At 37.2% G+C, this 21,159-nt stretch overlaps 1 protein-coding gene across 3 annotated transcripts in view; it reads left to right on the forward strand.

Moving 5' to 3' along the window:
- Cast (calpastatin) overlaps nt 1-21,159 on the forward strand; it is a 113,593-nt gene that overhangs the window by 7,446 nt on the left and 84,988 nt on the right. For all 3 annotated transcript variants that reach the window (XM_057789641.1, XM_057789643.1, XM_057789642.1), the window contains exons 2-3: nt 6,552-6,614; nt 17,336-17,407. In XM_057789641.1, coding sequence (XP_057645624.1) covers nt 6,552-6,614; nt 17,336-17,407 — 135 coding nt within the window. The remainder of the gene's footprint in view (nt 1-6,551; nt 6,615-17,335; nt 17,408-21,159) is intronic.

Raw genomic sequence — 21,159 nt, forward strand, 5'->3', positions numbered from 1 at the left:
AGTAAGCAAGTGCCAATCAAGTAGCTGTTTGTTTGCTTTACTGAGAGATAGACAGCAGTACACATAGGAAGTATGGTCCTTTCCTACAAGGCTTGGAATTGGGCCAGAGAAAATAGAGCACTGAGCTCCATGGTTGAGCAGTCTGTTTCCCCAGACTATATAGAACTATATAGCCTGCCTGACCCTGGGAAACTCCCCATAATACCAGCTCAGTTGGTGTTCTAAGAAGCAAAGAGTTCTGTAATGGTGTCTACAAGACTCCCTTCAATGATGGAGGAGTTACTTTCATTTAATAAAGAAACTGCCTTGGCCCATTTATAGGCCAGCCCTTAGGTGGGTGGAGTAAACAAAACAGAATGCTGGGAGAAAGAAGCCGAGTCAGTGAGTCGCCATGATTCTCTCACTCCAGACAGACGCAGGTTAAGATCTTTCCTGGTAAGCCAGCTCGTGGTGCTACACAGAATATTAGAAATGGGCTAGATCAATATATAAAAGCTAGCCAATAAGAGGCTGGAGCTAATGGGCCAGGCAGTGATTAAAAGAATACAGTTTCCGTGTAATTATTTTGGGTAAAGCCATCGGGTGCTGGGGACGCAGCCCCGCCGCTCATATTACTACACTTCAAAACCAGTAGTTCCTGGTTCTGGATGCATAATAGAAATAGCAGAGGAATTTTAGAAAAATAGATAGACTTCCTGACCTACACAGGCACAATCTAATATCCTACACACTGGCTCAGGTGTTTTCCAAAACTCCTTCAGTGCTTGTCGCGTGCTGGGCGGGAGGGAAGCCTTGCTAGACTAACTGGGTGGTTTCTGTCCTCAGGAGGGCACTGGAACAAATCATGTCCAAGTTTGTGACAGCATCGACAGCTGGGTTTCTTGTGCTGGGGAGATCCAGGGCTCTGAAGAAAACCTTGTCCTTGCTTCACAGTTTTGCCGTTATGTCTCTGGGCGTGGCTGTGTACATCTGAGTGACCTATCTCCAAGTTGAAGGACAGTTTTCAAGTAACATTTTCAATTTTTCAAGCAATTTTTTTTAGACATCACACTCTTTAATCATGTAATTTACTCATTAAAGTACATGATCAGTATTTTAAAGTTTATTTCTAGATTGATGCAACCATTCTTACAGATTGTATCTGTTTCCTCCTGAAAGAAACTTTATATCTTTTTCTTTTTAATCCTTAGTTTCAGAAGCACACTAGTCTCACTAGTCTTAGGCACCTCTTATACTACTGGAATTCCTTGTTCTCTGCCTTTCCTTGTAGGCAGATGTTTATATCCCACTTGTCTGTGCGTGGACCTGTGTGTGTCTAGATAACACTAAGAGAGGTCTCCAGTTTCTGCAAAGCTGAAGCCTGGTGGAAGTTCGTAGCAGGGTAAGAGCTCCTGCCGCAACCCTGTAGACTCCTAACTTCCTCATAGGTTTGTGTCTTTGCTGTGGGGAACTATTTCAAGCATATAATACTATGTCTTAGAATGAGGACTCTGGACAGCTGTCCTTGCCAAATTTCTGCCAGTGTATGGGATAGAATGGATTTGGAGGATTATTCCTCCTTGATGTAAGACAGAAAAAGTCTTTTAACTATTACCCGTCCCAAACACACATCTGCCACTAATCTCCTGCAGCATTGGCCACCTCTCCCTGTCTTAGCCCTGTGTGGTTTCCCCTCTTGCTCTTTTCTGACTTTGACTTTTCCTCTAATTCACACATATTACAGATTGGTTTTAGAATCGGAAGATGTTTTGCTCTGCTGTTTTGCTTTCATGTTAGAGAGCTATATTACCCTAAAGACTAGATGCAAATCACAAAATCCTATATAGATTATACCTGGTTCTATATGGTGCAATCTTCGACTAGACTGTAATCTTTAAGTATCTTGGCAGAGTAGAGCATCAGCTCTCTTTATCCTTAGATGAGGCGACAGTGTGTGGTCCCTAGAGTCATTATGGAGAACAAAGGGGAACACATGCCTAGTACCTAATATTGTCACTAGTCTCTTTTCCCTCATATGTGGTCCTTTAATAATATAGTCTATTCTATTTTGGAATCTGTTACTCATTCCCTGCCTCATGCTTCTCTCCTCTGTGACCATCCTACCAGCCACATATGGTAACAATAAACTAAGTCCTCCTTGTTATCTTTTAGAAAGAGTACTGTAGGTTTCTGATCTGTGTCAAATATGATGTGTATCATCCCCACATATTTTATTCACCAATATAAATGAATGAATTATGGTCAGTTATTTTCATCATTGAATTTTCTGTACTTGAATTTCAGTGAAAACATTTAACTGATTTGATATTATTAGCAGGAATATATATATATATTATCCTCAAGAAGCTATGAGGCAATGATTATAAAGTGGTTGTTTACTGGAAATTGAATGTCATTAGGGAATTTTTGTTAATGTTCTTGACATAATAATGGCAATGGGTTTATACTGGGACCTGTGCTAAATTTAAGGAGTTGCTTAGTATTTGAAATGTTTAGTGTTAAATTTCAAGACTTTTATAGCTTACTTTCAAGTACAGGTATACATCATAATCCTGTGCCCATGTATGTGCAAGCATAGCAAAAATATAGTGTACTGGATGATTTTGTTTCATTTGAGAAGAGGGAACATCAATTAAGAAAACGCCTCTATAGGGTCTGGCTTTCTTAGTTGGGAGTGGTGCCATCCCTGGGCTGGTGTTGACAGAGGTTTTTGTCCCACTGGGTCCTGGAGCCATTCAGTCCCAAAAAAACACACAGAGATCTACATTAATTATAAACTGACCTATTAGCAGAGGATTTCTTATTAATTAACTCTTATATTGTACATTAATCCATTATTTTTGTCTGTGTTAACTACGTGGCTTGATACCTTTTATCAGCAAGGCATTTTCATATTGTTTCCTCTGTGTCTGGGTGATGAATGTAGACTGAGCCTTTTCTCTTTCCAGAATTTTTCAGTTCTCATCACCTGACTATACTTCCTGCCTGTTCACCCCACCTATACTTCCTGTCTGGCTACTGGCCAATCAGCATTTTATTAAAACAGTACAAGTGACAAATCTTTACAGGTACAAGACCATTGTCCTACAGCAGGCTGGTGGTCACAGGTGCTATATGGAAGTAGGCCGAGAAAGTCATGAGGAGAAAGTCTGTAAGGAGCACCCTCCATGACCTCTGCATCGGCTTTTGCATCTAGATTGTTACCCTGTTTAAACCCCTATCCTGCTCCTTTGATGATGAACAGTGATATGGAAGTGTAAGCTGAATAAACCTCTTTCCTCCCCAAGTTTTTTTGTCCATGGTGTTTTATCACAGCAATATAGCCCCAACTAAGACATACAGTAACAATATTAATTAGCTTCTGAATCTAAGTAGTGAGAATACCGAAAATCAGGATATTATTCTTAAAACATTTATGTGTGTTTAGAAAACTTTAATAAAATGCTAGATTTAAAAAATCACTAGAAAAATGTTATCTAAGAAGGTATAAAAAATGTTGGGGCTTGATCATAAGTGATTTTTATTATTGTCATTTATTGCTAATGAAAACCTTTCCATTCATTTAAAATGTAATTTTTTGTTAATAAAAATACTACTGCCTATAATATATTTTTAAAGTTGAAATTGTAACTCATCATTTTGGAAAACACTCATTACAGATAACTCTCTGGAAATAGCATTTGGAATCTTTAGGCCTTGGGGGATTTTGTGTGTGTGTGTGTGTGTGTGTATGAAACTAAATGATTGGGACTTCAGTAAAAATCATTTAAAGCATTCCATTAAAAGAATTTTAAAAATGTGTTTAAATCATACACATTGTTAATACTTCAATGGGGAAATTTCTATCAACACTCCTGCTGGTGGGTAGTGTCTATGACTCACATTTGCCCCATGAGCAAGAAGCAGAGTGAGGTCCTTGCTTGAAGGAGAGGGGAGACTTGTACTGGAAAGAGCAATATAGGTTTTTCCTCTTGTAGAATGGAATGCCATACTGCCGGAAAGGAAAGTCCGCACTCAAAGCAGTGAAGCAGCAATGAAACCGTGGGTGTTGTTACTTTGCTGACACTGAAAAGGGAGATGTGGTTACAGAGAGCAAGCAAATGTGCTGTCCTGGTTCTGGAGTTATGAATCTTCAAGGAGACAGATGGGATAAATCTGTGTTTTTGTAGATTTGACCTTACCAGACACTATCTTCACACTGAGTGGCTCTTTTAGAGATGTGAAATAAAATAAATTTAAGTGAGATTTTTCTGAGATATGATATAATTCATGATTAGGGCAGCACTAAAACCTAGAAGAGAGCTAGGTTTCATCAGCAGGATGTGGGGGTGCTTTCACAGACTGAAGACAGATAAATTACTGGATTGGCTACATCTAGGCCTTTGCTTTATTTAGGTTTTGATCTACTAGGAGGCCTGTAGTTTTGTAGCCAATCATCTAATTGGCTGTTTAAAATCATTTGTGGTATCTGGACTTTCTTTTTATTTATAAAGTCCATTACTAATACAGCATTTAGCTTCTGTTTCAGGAGCTGATGCAAGAATGTTCTACAGAGCTAATCTCAAACTAATGGTTGTGTGATTTGAGGAAATTATTCTCTAGCTCTTAGTATTGTCATTGTGTTCACCAATTATAACTTGGTATATAGTTTTACTGTATATGTGAACTTGTGGACCTGCTTATTATTTGTATGCTTAATGAGACCAAGTCTCAACATGTTTCCCAGACTGATTTCAAGTTCCAGGGGTCAAGTAATCCTTCCACTTTAAGTTCCAGTAAGTCTATATTGTCACATTTGTGTTATACATAGGCCTTTAGGTCCTGTTGTTTGTTTTTGGTTTTGTTTTATATTTTTTTTTAAGATTCATTAATTCCTCATTGCCGATTGCTCTCACTTTTAGATAAGCAAACCCTTGATCTGGACACATAACAATAATAAGCCCTGCAGGAAATTCTTTTCATCAAACTGTTCAATATGGCTCATTTCAGTAGATTCAATTCACTTATCCCAGAAAGTGCTTTTGTAGGGGATGAAGTTTACATTCACTTAAAGTTATTCATATAAAATACAATGAAGGGAATGTTCTTGCCATAAGTGAGTTCTTTTATCTTGGCCATTTTTTTCCTTTTAATATATCTATTGATATATTAGAAACAACAGATTTGAAGTAAAAAAACTTGCTTTGTGACTGTTTCACATTTACTAGATATGTGTCTTAAAAACACCAAATTGCTAGTATGCTTAATTTCTCTTTTATAAAATTGGATAGCTCAGTTTTTCAGTTCATATAGAATGTCATAAAATATCTGTGGATAATGCAAATTGTTACTATTATTATTATTATTATAATTTCTGTCTACATATCAATGTTTTGATTCTTCTCTAGAAAATATATTATTTTCAAATTTGGTTTATTTTTTATTTTATTGTTCTAAGTGTATAAATGTTTAGCCTGTATGTCTGTGCACCATGTACAAGTCTGGTGTCTATGGAGGACAGAAGAGGGTTTTCCCCTAGAATTGAAGTTACAGATGGCTGTCAGTTACGATGTGAATACTGGTATCCAAACCTGTGTCCTTTGGAAGAGAAGTCTGTGCTCTTAACCATGGAGCCATCTCTAGCCCCTGCAATTTGGTTTCAATAAAGATGATCAGAATTGGAACCAACAGAGAACTGTCATTTTTCTCACATTTGACTCCCTTGTCTTATTTTTTTTCAGTGCCTAACACTTTTCACAGTAAGAAATTAGATAATGTTTTGTTTCTTCTTCTGAAGAGCATGCAAATATTTTTTTCTAAAAAAAGTGATCAATAGAGGAAAGTGAATGTATTGACTTACTTTACCTATTGTCAAAACAAATGACTATATGAACTTCTTGAAACTCTGTGTTCCTCATAAAAATACTTACATCTTTCTTTATTGTGTAGGAAAATAATGATGATTCTATTCATGCACATAATTAAAATTTAAAATCACAAATAGGAGCAGTTACATGCGTGGTCTTTCTCTTCATAGTTATAATTTCATATTGGTGAATATTTGATGGAAGAACTCTAAGAAAATGTAGAACTGTTGGAACTGATGGGTGACCTGTAAGGTTGTAGACCTTTGTTCTTTTACTAGATATCTGCTTGTGCCCATGCTGAACTAATGGTTAAGTATGGCTTCACATACAATATGGTCTTTAAAAGATCTCATCTCAATAATGAGCCAGATGTTTCCCCTACTAGCAATTCGTGCTTCAGAAATCCATGAGAAGTATACTTACAGGGGATTAGATGCCAAAGAGGCATTACCATCAGTTTTTCACATGGTTAGTTATAAACTGATTTCCTGACTCCTAAATCAATATCTGTATGATCCTATGGTTTTTAGAGCCTCTGAATAATGAAGAATTCCAATATTCTCTAGGGAACATAAAAGGGGTGCTTGTTTTCTTGTTTGTTTTGTTGTTGTTTATGCATTTGATCTTTCTGAATTAAAGATGCAATTGTCTTATATCACCTTCCTTTATTAATTATTACCTGCTTTTCTGTTTTTATATTTTTAGCATGTTAACAAAAAGAATTCTGGATCATCCTCTAAATCAGGAGAAAATAAAGGATCAGATGAGGTAATTTCTGTAATAGTTATTATCATTTTTTTTGCTTTGCTTTTAAAATTGTGACTCCTGTTTTGCAATATTAAATAATGATGTAGTAAGTAAGGTGTACTTATTGAACAGTTGACAAATTTAGGGATTTTTTATATGTATTTGAACTATGCTATGTCTGTGTGCATCTGTGCAATGATGTTTGTAAATGTGGATTCTGTAGGTGCACACGTACCCATGTGCATGGGTTTAGAGGTCAGAGGTCAGTTGCCTTCAACTTTCAGAGTCTCTGTTATTTCTCTGCTCTGTATACAAGGTTAGTTGACCTAGCCATTTCCAGGAATTCTCCTGATCTGCCTTCCATGTCCCTGGAGGAGCCCTGGGGTTACAGACTTTCACCCTATGAATCTCGAAATTTGAACTTGGATCCTCATGTTTACACAGCAAATGATTTTGACCACTGAACCACCTACCCAGTCTTAAAAAATTTATCTTGAACTAAGATGTGATTGAAGAATATTAGTCAGAAATCTTGAAAATAAAATCTCCATAGTGACCCTCAGAAAGGAACCTTTTGGGTAGTTTCAATTTTAAAACAGAGCTCAGTTTTGAATGTCTTCTGATTAGAATCGGGAGTTGTTTTGTTATGAGCATGGCAAATATAAAAAGAACCCAAATGCAATGGCAGGAGGGAATAGATGTTTTCAGGAGAATGCACCATGGAAGGAGAGCAGTGATGGCCTAGAATAACAGATCATTCAGAATGGAGACAAAAGGAAGAGAACTGTTTTTATCTACATTAGTTCAGTAGAGACACTGTAAGAACAATTCTCTGTCAGAATGGCTAAGATCAAAAATACTAAGGAAAGCTTATGCTGGAGAGGATGTGGAGTCAGGGGAACACTCCTCCACTGCTGGTGGAAGTGCAAACTTGTACGGTCATTCTGGAAATCAGTATGATGATTTCTCAGAAAGTTAGGAATCAATCTACCTCAAGATCCAGAGATAGAACTCTTGGGCATATACCCAAAGGATACTCAATAATACTACAAGGACATTTTTTCAACTATGTTCATAGCAGCATTATTTGCAATAGCCAGAACCGGTAAACAACCTATATGACCCTCAACTAAAGAATGGATACAAAACATGTGGTTCATTTACACAATGGAGTATTACTCAGCTTTAAAAAAAAATGACATCATGAAATTTGCAGGCAAGTGGATGGAACTAGAAAAAACAAACAAACAAAAAACAAAACAAAAAAACTATCCTGAGTGAGGTAACCCAGACTCAGAAATACAAACACAGTGGGTACTCACTCGTAAATGGATAGAAGATATAAAATCAGCCTGGTCTACAAGAGCTAGTTCCAGGACAGGCTCCAAAACTACAAAGAAACCTTGTCTCGAAAAACACACACACACACACACACACACACACACACACACACACACACACAAAAGAAGATATAAAGAAATGGGAGCATGGGGTATAGAGGGAGGAGGAAGGGTGGAGTGAAGAATGGAGGAAGGGGAATGGGAAAAATATATAGCCCAATAAAAACAATAATAAAAAGTTACAAGAAGAACAATTCTCCTTGCTTTGAGGTATGTCTTTTTTGCCCTCCTGAATATCTGCTTTGATTGATGGCACTCCATTGTGTACTACCAGTGCTGACCTACTTCATTACAGAAGTGCCCTGTAATAGTCTTGTTCTCCAGAGGGCACTGGGTTTCCATCTCTGTCCTGTTACTGATGTTTAGAGGATTACATCTGCTGGCACACAAGAAGCACTCTTCTGGGAAGAGAGTCCCAGTCAGGGACGTCATTCATTGTGAGTTGTTCACTCAAAGAACTGCTAGGGAAGAATTATACGCTGCTGTCTGCTCTCTTGGCAGATATTCTCAGTAGATCTCACCACTTTTCCTCAGAAGAAATTGCCTCATTTTGAATGGTTAGTAGCTATATGGCCCTGAAAGACTGGATACATAAAAAAACATACAGTGGTGGTCTTATTTTTTTTTTTCATTATCAATATTGAGCAAGTGCTTTTGTAAGTTCGGGCTCTCTTCCTTCTCCTTTTCTGTTCTGGAGCATTTATATGTAAGGAGGAGTCAAGAACTGGGACTTGCCATGTGCTGTTTTCTCTCCAACCTACCAATATCCATGAAAATGTACTTCAGAGTATTTCTTTGTGCTATGTTCTAGCCTTCAGCATTGCTAGTGTGCAAGTGTGCATGTATGTATGTGTGTGTGTAAGTCATTTATCCAACAGTGTGTTTATTGAGGCCAGAGGAAAAGTCTTTGAGGAGTTACTTCCACACTGTGGATCCCAGAGGTCAAGCTCAGGTCACCATAGATTGCAGCAAGAACCTTGACCCAGTGAACCACCTTACGGACCTTAATTTACAATGTTTCTTACCAATGATATTTTTATTGAAAGTTTTTGTTTCTATGAAATGCAAATTTTTTAAAATGAAAATAAATGTAAGATTCCATTCCATTTCCTTTAAAAATCACTAAATAATGAATTCCCATATGGAAACTAACATTTTTCATTTTTAATATTATGTCAGTATTGGACATTATTTAATTATTTTACCAACACTACCCTTTAAATATATTTCCAAATTAGTTATCTTTTAAATAAATTTTAATGAAACAAATTGCAGGAACTTTATGTCTGAAATCACAGTGTCCTTTATTCTTCAAAGGGGACATATACTCTGCGATGTCATTCTCAATTGATGTAGAGATTAAACTAGATGCACGCAAAGGAAAATCTTTTCTGGTACAGCAAAGTGCACGATAAAGTAGTTTCCATGCTGTTTTTCTGACCAATTGCATTATAATCTGGAAGCTTTAAAATCGTATCTTGAATAGACAGGCATTATTGGTGTAGGCTTAATTGCTACCACAGTCTTTGTGATATGTGGATCATTAAAGCCGGTCCTACTGTCAGAGGCTCAGGAGGACTACTCAGAAGCCTGTGCGTGATGCTGTTAGGAAAGAAAAAAAGATCTGATTCTGCCAAGGCATCCTTCACTTCATACTTAAACTGTCAAGTCATAATATAGATCAAAAGTGGAGAAAAACTGTTCTCCTGACTGTTAGCATTTGAAACAGTTCTGACGTTGTTCGATGCTCGAAAATTCACAACTCCTGACCCTGTAGTAGAGGCTGTTTGGCTCTGTTCCAACTGGAATACATAAAGTCTTTCCTCTCCCTCATAGCTTAAATTATGGCTTTAGACAAAACAAATTCAGTAGAGTGTAAACATATGAACGATAATCCATGAACCAAACGCCTTCCAATATTAAGAATTCTATGAGCTCTGGGATCTCATCAAATTCTGACTACTTCTTTTGGTTAGAGAAGATAAACATGGAAATTGATACTTAATAACTAAGATGTTTCCAAAAACAATTATCTTCTCAAAAATCTCTAATGCATGTGGCAAATGATGAGGTATTGTGACCCAGGTGATAGTTCAAGAAACAGTTACATTAAGCACTATTTTAACCTTTGTATTCATGGTATTACGGCTAATTCAAGAAACAGTCTTACATTAAGCACTGTCTTAACCTTTGTATTCATGGTATTACGGCTAATTCAAGAAACAGTCTTACATTAAGCACTGTCTTAACCTTTGTATTCATGGTATTACGGCTAATTCAAGAAACAGTCTTACATTAAGCACTATCTTAACCTTTGTATTCATGGTATTATGGCTAATTCAAGAAACAGTCTTACATTAAGCACTATTTTAACCTTTGTATTCATGGTATTATGGCTAATGCTTTTTCAGTTACTAAAGTGCGATTAGTAAAACCAGGGTCAGAAAATGGGGTTCAACCTGAAGATCTAAAAAGTAAAACAGCCAGCCACTGTCTCTTAACCTCAGTCTGAAATAGTGATCCTGTGTCTAGCATCTCAGAATGAAACGGTGTCTGAGAACTGTTTCCTCCCATTTTATAATCCTCTATAGGGCTGGAATTAAAGGCATGCATCACCATCATTAAAGGCATGCACTGCCCAGTTTCTATGGCAACTAGTGTGGCTACTGAGATTAAAGGTGTGTGTTACCATAACCTGGTCTGTAAGGGTGACCAATGGGACTGTTTCAGTCTCAGATCTTCAGACAGTCTTTATTTATTAAAATACAATTGAAATGCTACTACAAGTTACTGTATCTTTTCTTTCCAAAACTGCTGGAAAAGGGCCTCATGAAACTAATTCTTTTTTTCAATTATGTATCATTTCTTTTCTCTACCCCTCTTCTGAAAAACATGGGTAGGATTAAGAACATTTGAATGGGTTTTCTGTTACAGAGCTGTCATTGCTACTTGGAAGGCTGAGATCAGGGTGCCTAAACCCAAATTTTGTGTGGGAGTCCTCTCTGTGTGCTGTAATTACCATTAATGAATAAATAGACTGTTTTGGTCTGTTGATAGGGCAGAACTTATGTAGGCAGGGAAGACAGAACTGAATGCTGGCCGGAAGAAGAGTCAGGGAAACACCATGGATCTGCTGCCAGAGATAGATGTGCTCGAATTTTGCTGGCAGGCCACGACCTTGTGGTGATACACAGATTAATAGAAATGGGTTAAATTAAGATGTAAGAGTTATCCAATAAGAAGTTAGAGCTAATGGGCCAAGCAGTGATTTAATTAATACAGTTTCTGTGTGTTTATTTCAGGGCTAAGCTAGCCAGGTGGCTGGGACAAACAAGTGGTCCCTGCTCCTACACTAAGTCAATCTGATTTACAGTGTGAGGCCCTGTTTCAAAACAAGAAGGCACATGAGAAACAGACAAGTTTGTGTTTTGGTAATCCATTTTCAAACCAGAACATGAAGCAGGAATTCTTAAAGATTGTCTCACTTTTAGGCAAGTTCAACAGTCATTTCTCTGCAGGTGTTGCATGTACAATTCATCAAACAGTCTAGGCTAGAGCAGATACTTGCCCAGATGTCTAACCAATTCCATAAGGAGCCTCTTTGGTGCCCATCTTCCTCTTGAAGTAATTGGTGCTGCCAGGAGCAGATGTGTCTCATTGTCATGAAAAGTCCTAAGTTCTTAAAACATTTTAAATGCCATATTCTGAAGGTCTCTGAAAGATTTGAAGAATACCTAACTGAAATATATCTCTGTATATCTAGAAAACCCATTTAACATGACTACAAGCTTGGTTAGTATGACTATCTATTAACCTATATTTCTTAATTATACATTACATTTTTAATTGAGCTACACAAACACAATGCTTTAATTAAGATCAGAAATATATATATATATATATATATATAACAAAATTGATCTTAAATTTGTATCAATAAACCAAGATCCATATCAGTGTAAAATATTCATCTCTGTAGCATATCCCCCTTTAAATGTAAAAAAACATTTACAAAGAATATTTGGGAATATGGGCATAGTATTCTCCAATCTGCGTCCTGGTGTTTATTGGGCAAAGTAATTTTTTGAGCCATGTTCAAGGTGGTCTTTTGGAGGGTCTTGGTCCATCAAACCACATTAGTCTGGAAGAAATCCACAGATTCTCATCCTCTGTGGAAACAAAAGAAGAACCTCTTTTCCAAACAACATATCCTTAGACCCATATTCTGAATTCAAGATACCTTTAAAACATATATGCTGGTTTAGTTTAACAGCCCATACAATGAAATGTCTCTCTGTACTTAGCTCCTTCATAGTCAAAAAATTAGAAGAAAACACAATTTATATATATATATGTACATATATATATTCCAGTCTCTGAATTTTCCATATTTACATGGCTTATTTTTTTACTCCTTTTAATCTATTACTGTCTGTATTCTGTCTCTTTAAAGACTTTGTTTATTTTTTTTTAACAATTTGCTTCTTTTCCAACTTTCTATAGTCCTTTTCTTCTTTCTCCCACACCTCTGTACATTTATCCATCACTGTGTCCCATTTAAAGGTGTTTGTCTTCATTGCATATCTGTAATTATTTTCTGATGAGAAGTGCTTCTTAAAAGGCTAAGCTCTTCTTATAAACTTAAGTGACACCATTGCTAGGGCAAATATGGCACTGCCTGCTTGCCCCACCTAGTCCACCATGGCGAAGCTGTTTGCTGCCTCTGGGAGCCAGGCTCACAGCCCCATTTTTAGGCACACAGGCAGTCTATGTTTCCATTAAGCAAGTTGTAGCACTCTGTTCAAAAACCTCATTTAAATGCTCGGTCTCCTGAAACAGCCAGAGGTCGCTCTGGCAGCATAGCCCAGAAAGCCGGCATTTCAAAACTGCAGCTTTTTCCTGCTGTTGCTGAGTCAGGAAAAGCTCTCTTAAAGGAGATGTGGCATGCCACCACCAAACAGCAAGAAGCTGTGTTAAGCTCTTCATTTTTGTGTCTAGAATTCCTTTTTAAGTTTTTTAGGTTTTACATGGATTTTAGTTGGCCATGTGGGTGCCAATTTGTTTTATGGAGACTGCTTGGTCATTCCTGCCACTTGGCAGCTCAGACCTGATATAAGCACACATAAACTATATTATTTAAAACACTGCTTGGCCCATTTGCTCTAGCTTCTTATTTGATAACTCTTACATTTGAATTTAAAACATCTCCATTAATCTGTGTATCACCACGAGGTCATGGCTTACCAGCAAAGTTTCAGCATGTCTATTTCTGGCAATGGCTCCATGTCTTCTCCTGACTCTGCCTCCTTTCTCCCAGCAATCAGTTTAGTTTTCCCTGCCTACCTAAGTTATGTCCTATCTACAAGCCAAGTTAGTTTATTTATTCACCATTGGTATGCACAGCATACAGAGGGAAATCCCAAATCATTGATTGCAGGGAGCTCAACCACATTGACACATCTACAAAACAACCTCTACACCTAAGGCTCAAGGAATATCACAGAAGAGGATCTTAAAAGATTGTGAGGACCAGAGGACCAGGATAGGACATCTGCTTCAAGACAGTGTATTCTGTATATGACAGCAAAGATTGCACCCATGAGATCTCAAAAATATGATCTCCTAAACAAGACATGTACAATGACAATACCAGCTCTCATGCTGTCATGGTTAGTTTTATGCCAACTTGACAGAAGCAACAATGATTTAGAAGGGGGACTCTCCATTGATAGTTTTATAATTTCCTTCATAAGGCAAATCTGGTTGACTTCTTGATTAGTGATTGATGTGGGAGGGCCCACACTACCATGAGTAGAACCAGTCCTGGACAGGTGGGTGTTGACTGTGTAAGAAAGCAGGCTGAGCGAGATATGAGCAGCAAGCTGGTATGCAGCGTTCTTCCAGGGTTTCTGTTTCAGTTCCCATCTCCAAGTTCCAACCTTGAGTTCCTTCCCTGACTGCTCTCAGTGACAGAATATGAGTAGAGTGTTGTAAATTAAAATAAACCCCTCCTTCCCAAATTGCTTCTCATCATGGTGGTGTTTGGTGTTTTAATACAGCAAAAGACAGCTAGCTAAGACATATACCGATGAAACCTTACAAGGTCCCACTCCAGATGATGAACTATGGACAGCTAATACCTACTGAAGAGAGAATCACTCTTTTCCAGGCATGGACTGTTTGATAGATTATCTGAACTAAGTGGTCAATATTACACAGGTATACAAGTCATACTAAATGGATTCAGCCACTTATAAATTTGTATGTATGCATATATGCATGTAACAATATATTTTTATATGTTAGTGTGTATATATGTCCATGTATGAATGTATTTAAGTACATGCATATACTTAAGTATATGTATTAATTAGGGTTCTCTAGCGTAACACAATTTATAAAATGAATCTATATATGTAAATATATATACATATATAAAGGGGATTTATTAGAATGATTTACAGGATGCAGTTCGGCTAACCCAACAATGGCCGGTTGTGAACAGAAAGTCCCAGAATCCTTAAGTTGCCTAGTCCATGAGGCTGGAGTTCCAGCTGGTCTAGGTAGTTGCTGGAATTCTGAAGAAGTAGACGTAATGTTAGTAAAAGAATGGGCTTTCTAGCAGTGCTAAGGCAAGTAGGCAAAGAGCAAAACCTTCCTTCTTCCCTTACTTATATAGACTTTCAGCACAAGGTGTGGCCCAGATTAAAAGCATGTCTGCCTGTCTCCAGATCCAGATTAATAGAATGTGTCTTCCTGCCTCAAATATCAGGGTTAGAAGTGGATCTCCCTAATTTAAATTAAGTAAAATTCCTTCAGAGATGTGCCCTCCATTTCTGTATTTTAGTTAATTCCAGATAAGCCTTTGTTTACCTTTGAGGATATTCAGATAGTGCGCTACAGTTTAAGTAGTTCAACAAACAGGGACCCAAACCTATTTTTAGCAGTTATTTGAGCATGGTAGCTTCCAAGTTAAGCCTTTGAAAGCTTCAGCAGTCATTCAGACACAAAAGTTTGTGTAGTCAAAACTGTCGTTCATAGCATCAGAGCAGTCACTTGTAGATCATTGCAAACTAGAGTCAGAACCCTGGGCCCTGGACTCTGGGATTCGTTTTTATGTCTTAAGTAGAAAGGTGGGCCAGTGCCCTCATACACTCATCTTCACTGTATGTGAAGACAGAAACGAGAATTGTTGGGTTGGGGATAAGCTGCAATCTCACCAGCTGCCTTGTGTGAGGCAGATGGCATCATCATCACTGAGTATCTGGGGAATATAAACTTGAAAACCTGCTTTTTCCTTTATTTTATACTGTGCATGAATCAACTCCAATAGTGATTAAATCAAAGTCACCAAGAATGAATCAGTGTCTCATTAAAAAAATAATAAAATAGAGATTCCTGGAGTCATTTAAGCAGGAGTGGTCCAGATTTGAATTTTCTTCTCCATGATCTCTATGGCTTACATCTTCTCTCTGTTGTGCGAGTCTGAATCTGTGCCTGCCTAAAGGGTGTCTTGTGAATCTGTGTCTGTGTTCTGTCTGTGTATCTTTCCCTGTGTATATCTGTGTGTCTTTATCCTTGGTACAGGACTTTGCTCTGTTTTTATTGAACAGCTCAGACAGTATCCCATAGGGGAAGGAAGAGGATACTTCTCAGAAATCTTAACTAAGTTTCCTAAGGGGCTAAGCCACTGGATCTGACTGACCCCAACCGACCCAGACAGCAAACAGTATTACAGTCATCATGGTTCATCAGCCAATGTCCCTATGTCTATAACTTTGTGTTCAAACTTTATTGTGAATTTTAGGTGGTTGATTTCAACCTTTATATTTACTGCTTTCAACAACTGAACCATATGTATTACTCTGGGTCAGGGCATGGAAGAGTAAATAATTCAAGATTACAGCTATGCCTTAAGTTGGGTTGTAAAAGTTGATTATCTGGAAATCCACGGAAAGTAAGGGTAGTTGTTACATTGTCCTCTTTAAAGGCAAAGTACACAGTAGGATAGCAGTCTTTAGTCTTAAGTGACCACAAGGTGGCCTGTGGTTGTGTGATCCAGCAGAAGTTCCAGTTTCAGAATGGAAGAAGTATTTTCATAATAATGCATTGTCATAATATCCAACCCTTCTTTGGGATTTATTAAAATTCTTAGATTGTTAGGCTTATATTTCTCATAGAATTTGAAAACATTTTGATCATTTTAAAGTATTTTATTTCTATACCTTCACACCTTTCCTTGGAAATTTACAGTTACATGTGAACTAGCAGCTTGACTTCACCCTACTAATGCCCACATGCTCTTTGTACTTTCCTCTGACTCTTTTGCTCTCTGTGGTCTTTTGGGACATTTTCTTTTCTTTTTTTTTTTTTTTTTTGGTTTTTCGAGACAGGGTTTCTCTGTGGTTGGGACATTTTCTGTTACCATGCCTCCAGTGTTTTCTTCTGCAATTTGTAATCAGTTCCTAATTGCATTTTCTTTACATAGATATTGATTACTATATCCATATTGATTATATGTTGATATTGATGATATATTTATAGCACAATATCAAAACTAGGGTATTGATGCTTGTGCATCATGTATACATCATTCTGGCCCTGTTACTATTTGTGTAGATCTGTGTCACCAGCACTACAATGACGATACTCTTGACACAAGGCACTCTGGAAACACCGTGTGGGAAATAACTCTGTATTTTATTTTGTCTGTGTATGTCTTGTCTTGTTACTTTTGGTTATTCTATATATACATATATATATTTATATATGTATAAATAATATCTTGTTCATATATCTTTGTTCCTACCATATTGACCTCAGAATTTTCTTCTGTTTGTTGATGGCAGTCAGCATGTGTTCGACACATCATATGTTCTCAATATACCCAAGTACTATGTATACTGTTTTCAGTTTCTTGATGTTATAGTGGTTTACCTTTTTATAGAAAAGTTCTTGCTTTTATTTCTCTAAGACAACATTTTCTAAGTATAATTATGTCCTTAAGATCTATTACTAAATCACCCTCCAGAAAAGTTGTGTGACTTTATGCTCTGTCAAACCATAAAAAAGGGGGTAGGCTCTATATAGGAAATGACATTTTTGGAAGGACTTCATGGTTCAATATGGTGACTGCTCGGGTGAGGATTTTTGCGAAACTTGCTTATCTTTGTATTATTTAGATATTCTTCAGGCAACACTGCGAAAATTACAAACTTTCATTTATTGTGTGTGGTAGCGTATTAATCTGACTGCTGTTTAATAAAGTGTTTTAATGGTATGATCATTTGCACACTGTTCAGGTGTTCTCTCGAACTGAAATTAATATTTTCTGTTTCCAAGAAAAAAGAAGCCAGTTTGGGGAGCAGTCAGCCATCCAGAACCCATGCTGGTGGAGCTGCCACAGCCACCAAGGTAGGTCATTTCTGAATCCAAGAAAACCTTTGTTCTTCTCTGTTCTACAAGAAAGGCATCAGTCAGTGAGGCTCAGAGGGAAAGTAACCAGTATACATACACCCCAGGACCCCAGTCTTTAGTGTCATCCTTTCTCTGGCAAGGCTACACTTGCTAAAACTCTGTAAACATCATTACCAATTGGTGTGCCAGTGATCACGTACCATTGCCCACAGGAGGCATTTATCACTCAGCCACATAGGTGCTTGCTTGCTTTGATATCTGACTGAAAGAGCATTACATACATAAAATTATTAGATATATGATTTCTAAAGTGTGAGAAGAAAGAATGTAGCTTTTAAAAATTATATATTATTTGTGTGTTAGTTCCTATGTGAGCTTTTGTGCACCAAGCAGGTGCAGGTGCTCTCTGAGCCAAGAGGTGTTGGAAGCCCTGGATCTGGAGTTACAAGTAGTTCTTGTAACTGACACGCATGCTGACATGCGTGGAAAATGAATCCAGGTCCTCTTGAAGAGCAGGTGCTCTTCCCTACTCGACCATCTCTCCCATCCTGGATGGAGCTACTTCACATAGTTTGAATGATTTAAAATCTAGTAAAACCATTTATGGTATAAGTATTGCGACATATAATGTGTTCAATAGGTATTATTATAATAAATATCTGTAAATAGTCTTAGGCTTTTTCATATACTGTGAGCAAACTATTGTTCTGTTCTACTTCTTCAGAAAATAAATCAAATATCTCTCATAGTCATTTATCACATCAGGCTCTCTGCTAAGCGTTGTGTAAACTCCCTCAGAATTTTATATTATTTATTTTTCTATTCCTTAGGAAACAATAGTTCGGAGAGGTTAGGTAAACTTGATGTGCTCCCCTCATGAATAAGATAGAGTTTGGATTGACCTAGGTTTCCTGAATGGCCCTTCACAATGAGAGGTTCCATGAAATCTGAGTATTTTATTGTAATATTAAAACCTCTAAGCTTTGCAACTTATTACAGAATCACTGCAGCATCACTTTTCAAGTCAAAAAATAAAAGAAAATTTTCTGTTGATCCTATTTCTACTCTGTGCTGTGGTCAGTTATGTACAAGATTATCTGAAACCTTATGCTATTTCAGAGTTCTTTACACAATATTTTATTTAAACACCTTTTCTTTAAAGCTAATGATTATCCTATGAAGTCTGGTGATTTTTAAATTTATGCCATTTTTGATGAATGGTTGATGTTTTAGTGTGTCTAAAATCATCAAGGTACTCAATCCAACAGTCAGTAAAAAACTAATGTTGAGCCTGTAAAATCAAGTTAGCGCCAGTACCACTGAAATTTAAGGTCTTGAGTTTATCTTATAGACCTTTTCAAATCTCTCTTCTACTGCCCAGTAAAAATTACTAAAGCATTGTAAGACGATGACTCTTAAATATCAGAGTTTACTGTTTTAGAGCTGCACTATTTTAACCTTTGCTGATGCTGGGGATCCATGACACTGACACTCGCTCAAGAGGTACTGCTTCCGTGGAGTAGCAGTGTGAAGTTTGGGTTTCCTCTTTGCCATGCATTTTCATTTATTTATTTATTCATTCATTCATTTATTTATTTATTTATTTATTTAATATGTATGCAATATTCTGTCTGTGTATATGCCTGCAGGCCAGCAGAGGGCACCAGACCCCCTTACAGATGGTTGTGAGCCATCATGTGGTTGCTGGGAATTGAACTCAGGACCTTTGAAAGAGCAGGCAATGCTCTTAACCTCTGAGCCATCTCTCCAGCCCCTTTACCATGTATTTTCTTATTTAAATGACTGAGCTCAGCAGCAGGTGAATATGATCTTTGTTGTAATGGCTGCTGTGAAGCTGAAAATGAGATAGAATGTATTGAAGCATGGCACCCTGGGCTGGACAGCTGCCAACTCCTGTGAAACCTGCTCACCATGGTTCCTCTGGTCAATCCTCATTATTTGTTGTTAAGGTACTGAAGAAGATTTTCCAACTCTTAATTTTATGTTATTGGGGCCTATATTTAATGCCTTACATCTAATTTATGCCTTTAAAATGTGATGTAATTTATGAGGAAATCCATGTGCACAGTGGTACTTAGTGAAGTCATTTGAAGGTTCCAGAATTACTGGATGTTCAGTACTAAGGATTGGAAAACAATCCCTAGTTTTTTTCTAGCATAGATATGTGACGTGAGAGACCTTTTCTATCATTTTTTTCACACAGAAAGCTACCATCTCACCTTTCTGAGGTTAGGTGATCAGTAAACCTGTTCTCTTTTTAGAAATAGAGGGACATGGCATAGGTGAAAACTGGAAGCATTTTGACCACATCTTTTTTGTTAAAGGAAAGCTTGAAAGATCTTTCCTCGGCTTTTATAACTGCCCTTTATCCTTTAATCTCAGGTTTCACCTTGCTCTTCCTTGGTGCCTTTCTGAGTCACTTTCTTTCACTAGTTTCTTGAAGACTAGATTTTGTAGGGTTTAATTGTAACTCTTTTGCCTTCTTAGTTCTTAGGAGACTTTAGGCTGCATTAGTTACCTTTCTATTGTGATCAAATAGGATGACTAAGGAACTCACAGAACGGAGAATTTATTTGGACTGGCAGTTGCGGAGGGCTAAGAGGAATGGTAACGAGGTGGGAACATGTAGCAGGAAGCTGAGAGAACACATCTCAACATCAAGCACTAAGCAAAAAGAGTGAGCTAGACCTGGTGTGAGGCTTTAAACTTTGAACGTCTGCCATGAGGGCAGCAGTTCCTCCAGCAAGGCTGCACCATCCAAACCTTTGTAAACAGTAAAGCAACTGGTGACTAAGTGTCAAGTACTGCAGCCTAGGGAAGACACCATTCAAACTACCACATAGGCATTTGCCTGCTTCCTTCCATACCATGTTGAAAGGGCTGTAACTCAGTAATAGCATCTCAGGGAACAATAAAAAAAGCAGGGGTTATTAGTGTGGAATAAGTGAAGCCTTTTACTGCAGAATTGCCATAATACATATAAGAAAGCAAATATTATCCTGAAACAGAGAAGTCATACCAAATGGCAGATACAGCAGGCTGTCAAGTTTAATCCTAGTTTTCTTGATTATGGACACATTCATCATGACAGTTAAAATAACTAATAATTTTATACTTGTTGATAACTATTAAATCAGAAATAAATGTGTTTTTGATTTTATGCTAGTGATGTGTTTATAGAATGTTTCTGCCTATTCCTAAACAGAATTTGTCCTAACAAAGTTAATGATTATCTTCATAAGCAATATCCTGTCTGCCATGTAATTATAGGCTTAAAAGATCTAAAATTATGACATAATTTAGATATATCTAACTCAAAATAGTGACTGAAAAGTGTTAAGCACCTAAAATTCAGTTTTTAATAAATAATGAACACTGATGAAATTGTCAACTTTATATAGTCTCTGACTAAAGTCAATATGACAATAATTGTGAATCATAATTTGTCATTTGGTTTTATAACTGCAAGAGTCCTGACAACTATTTTGATCATCAAAATAGCTTGTATGGTTGTCTCAGTAGAAGAGTATGCTATCAGGATATAGTATTCAGAGTTATGTCTGATTAGAACACACCCTGACTACTAGTTTAGGATAGAAAGGAATTTCTTCAGGGACAGTAAATAGTTCATAGACAACTCATAAAAATCCAGCAGAAGGAGACTCAAACTTTGCTCCTGTATTACTGTACAGCATCACATAGATCTTTTCTGTCTAAATCCTGCTACA

This window comes from Chionomys nivalis, chromosome 15 (genome assembly GCF_950005125.1).
Source record: "Chionomys nivalis chromosome 15, mChiNiv1.1, whole genome shotgun sequence".
In the NCBI taxonomy this organism is placed as follows: Eukaryota; Metazoa; Chordata; class Mammalia; order Rodentia; family Cricetidae; genus Chionomys; species Chionomys nivalis.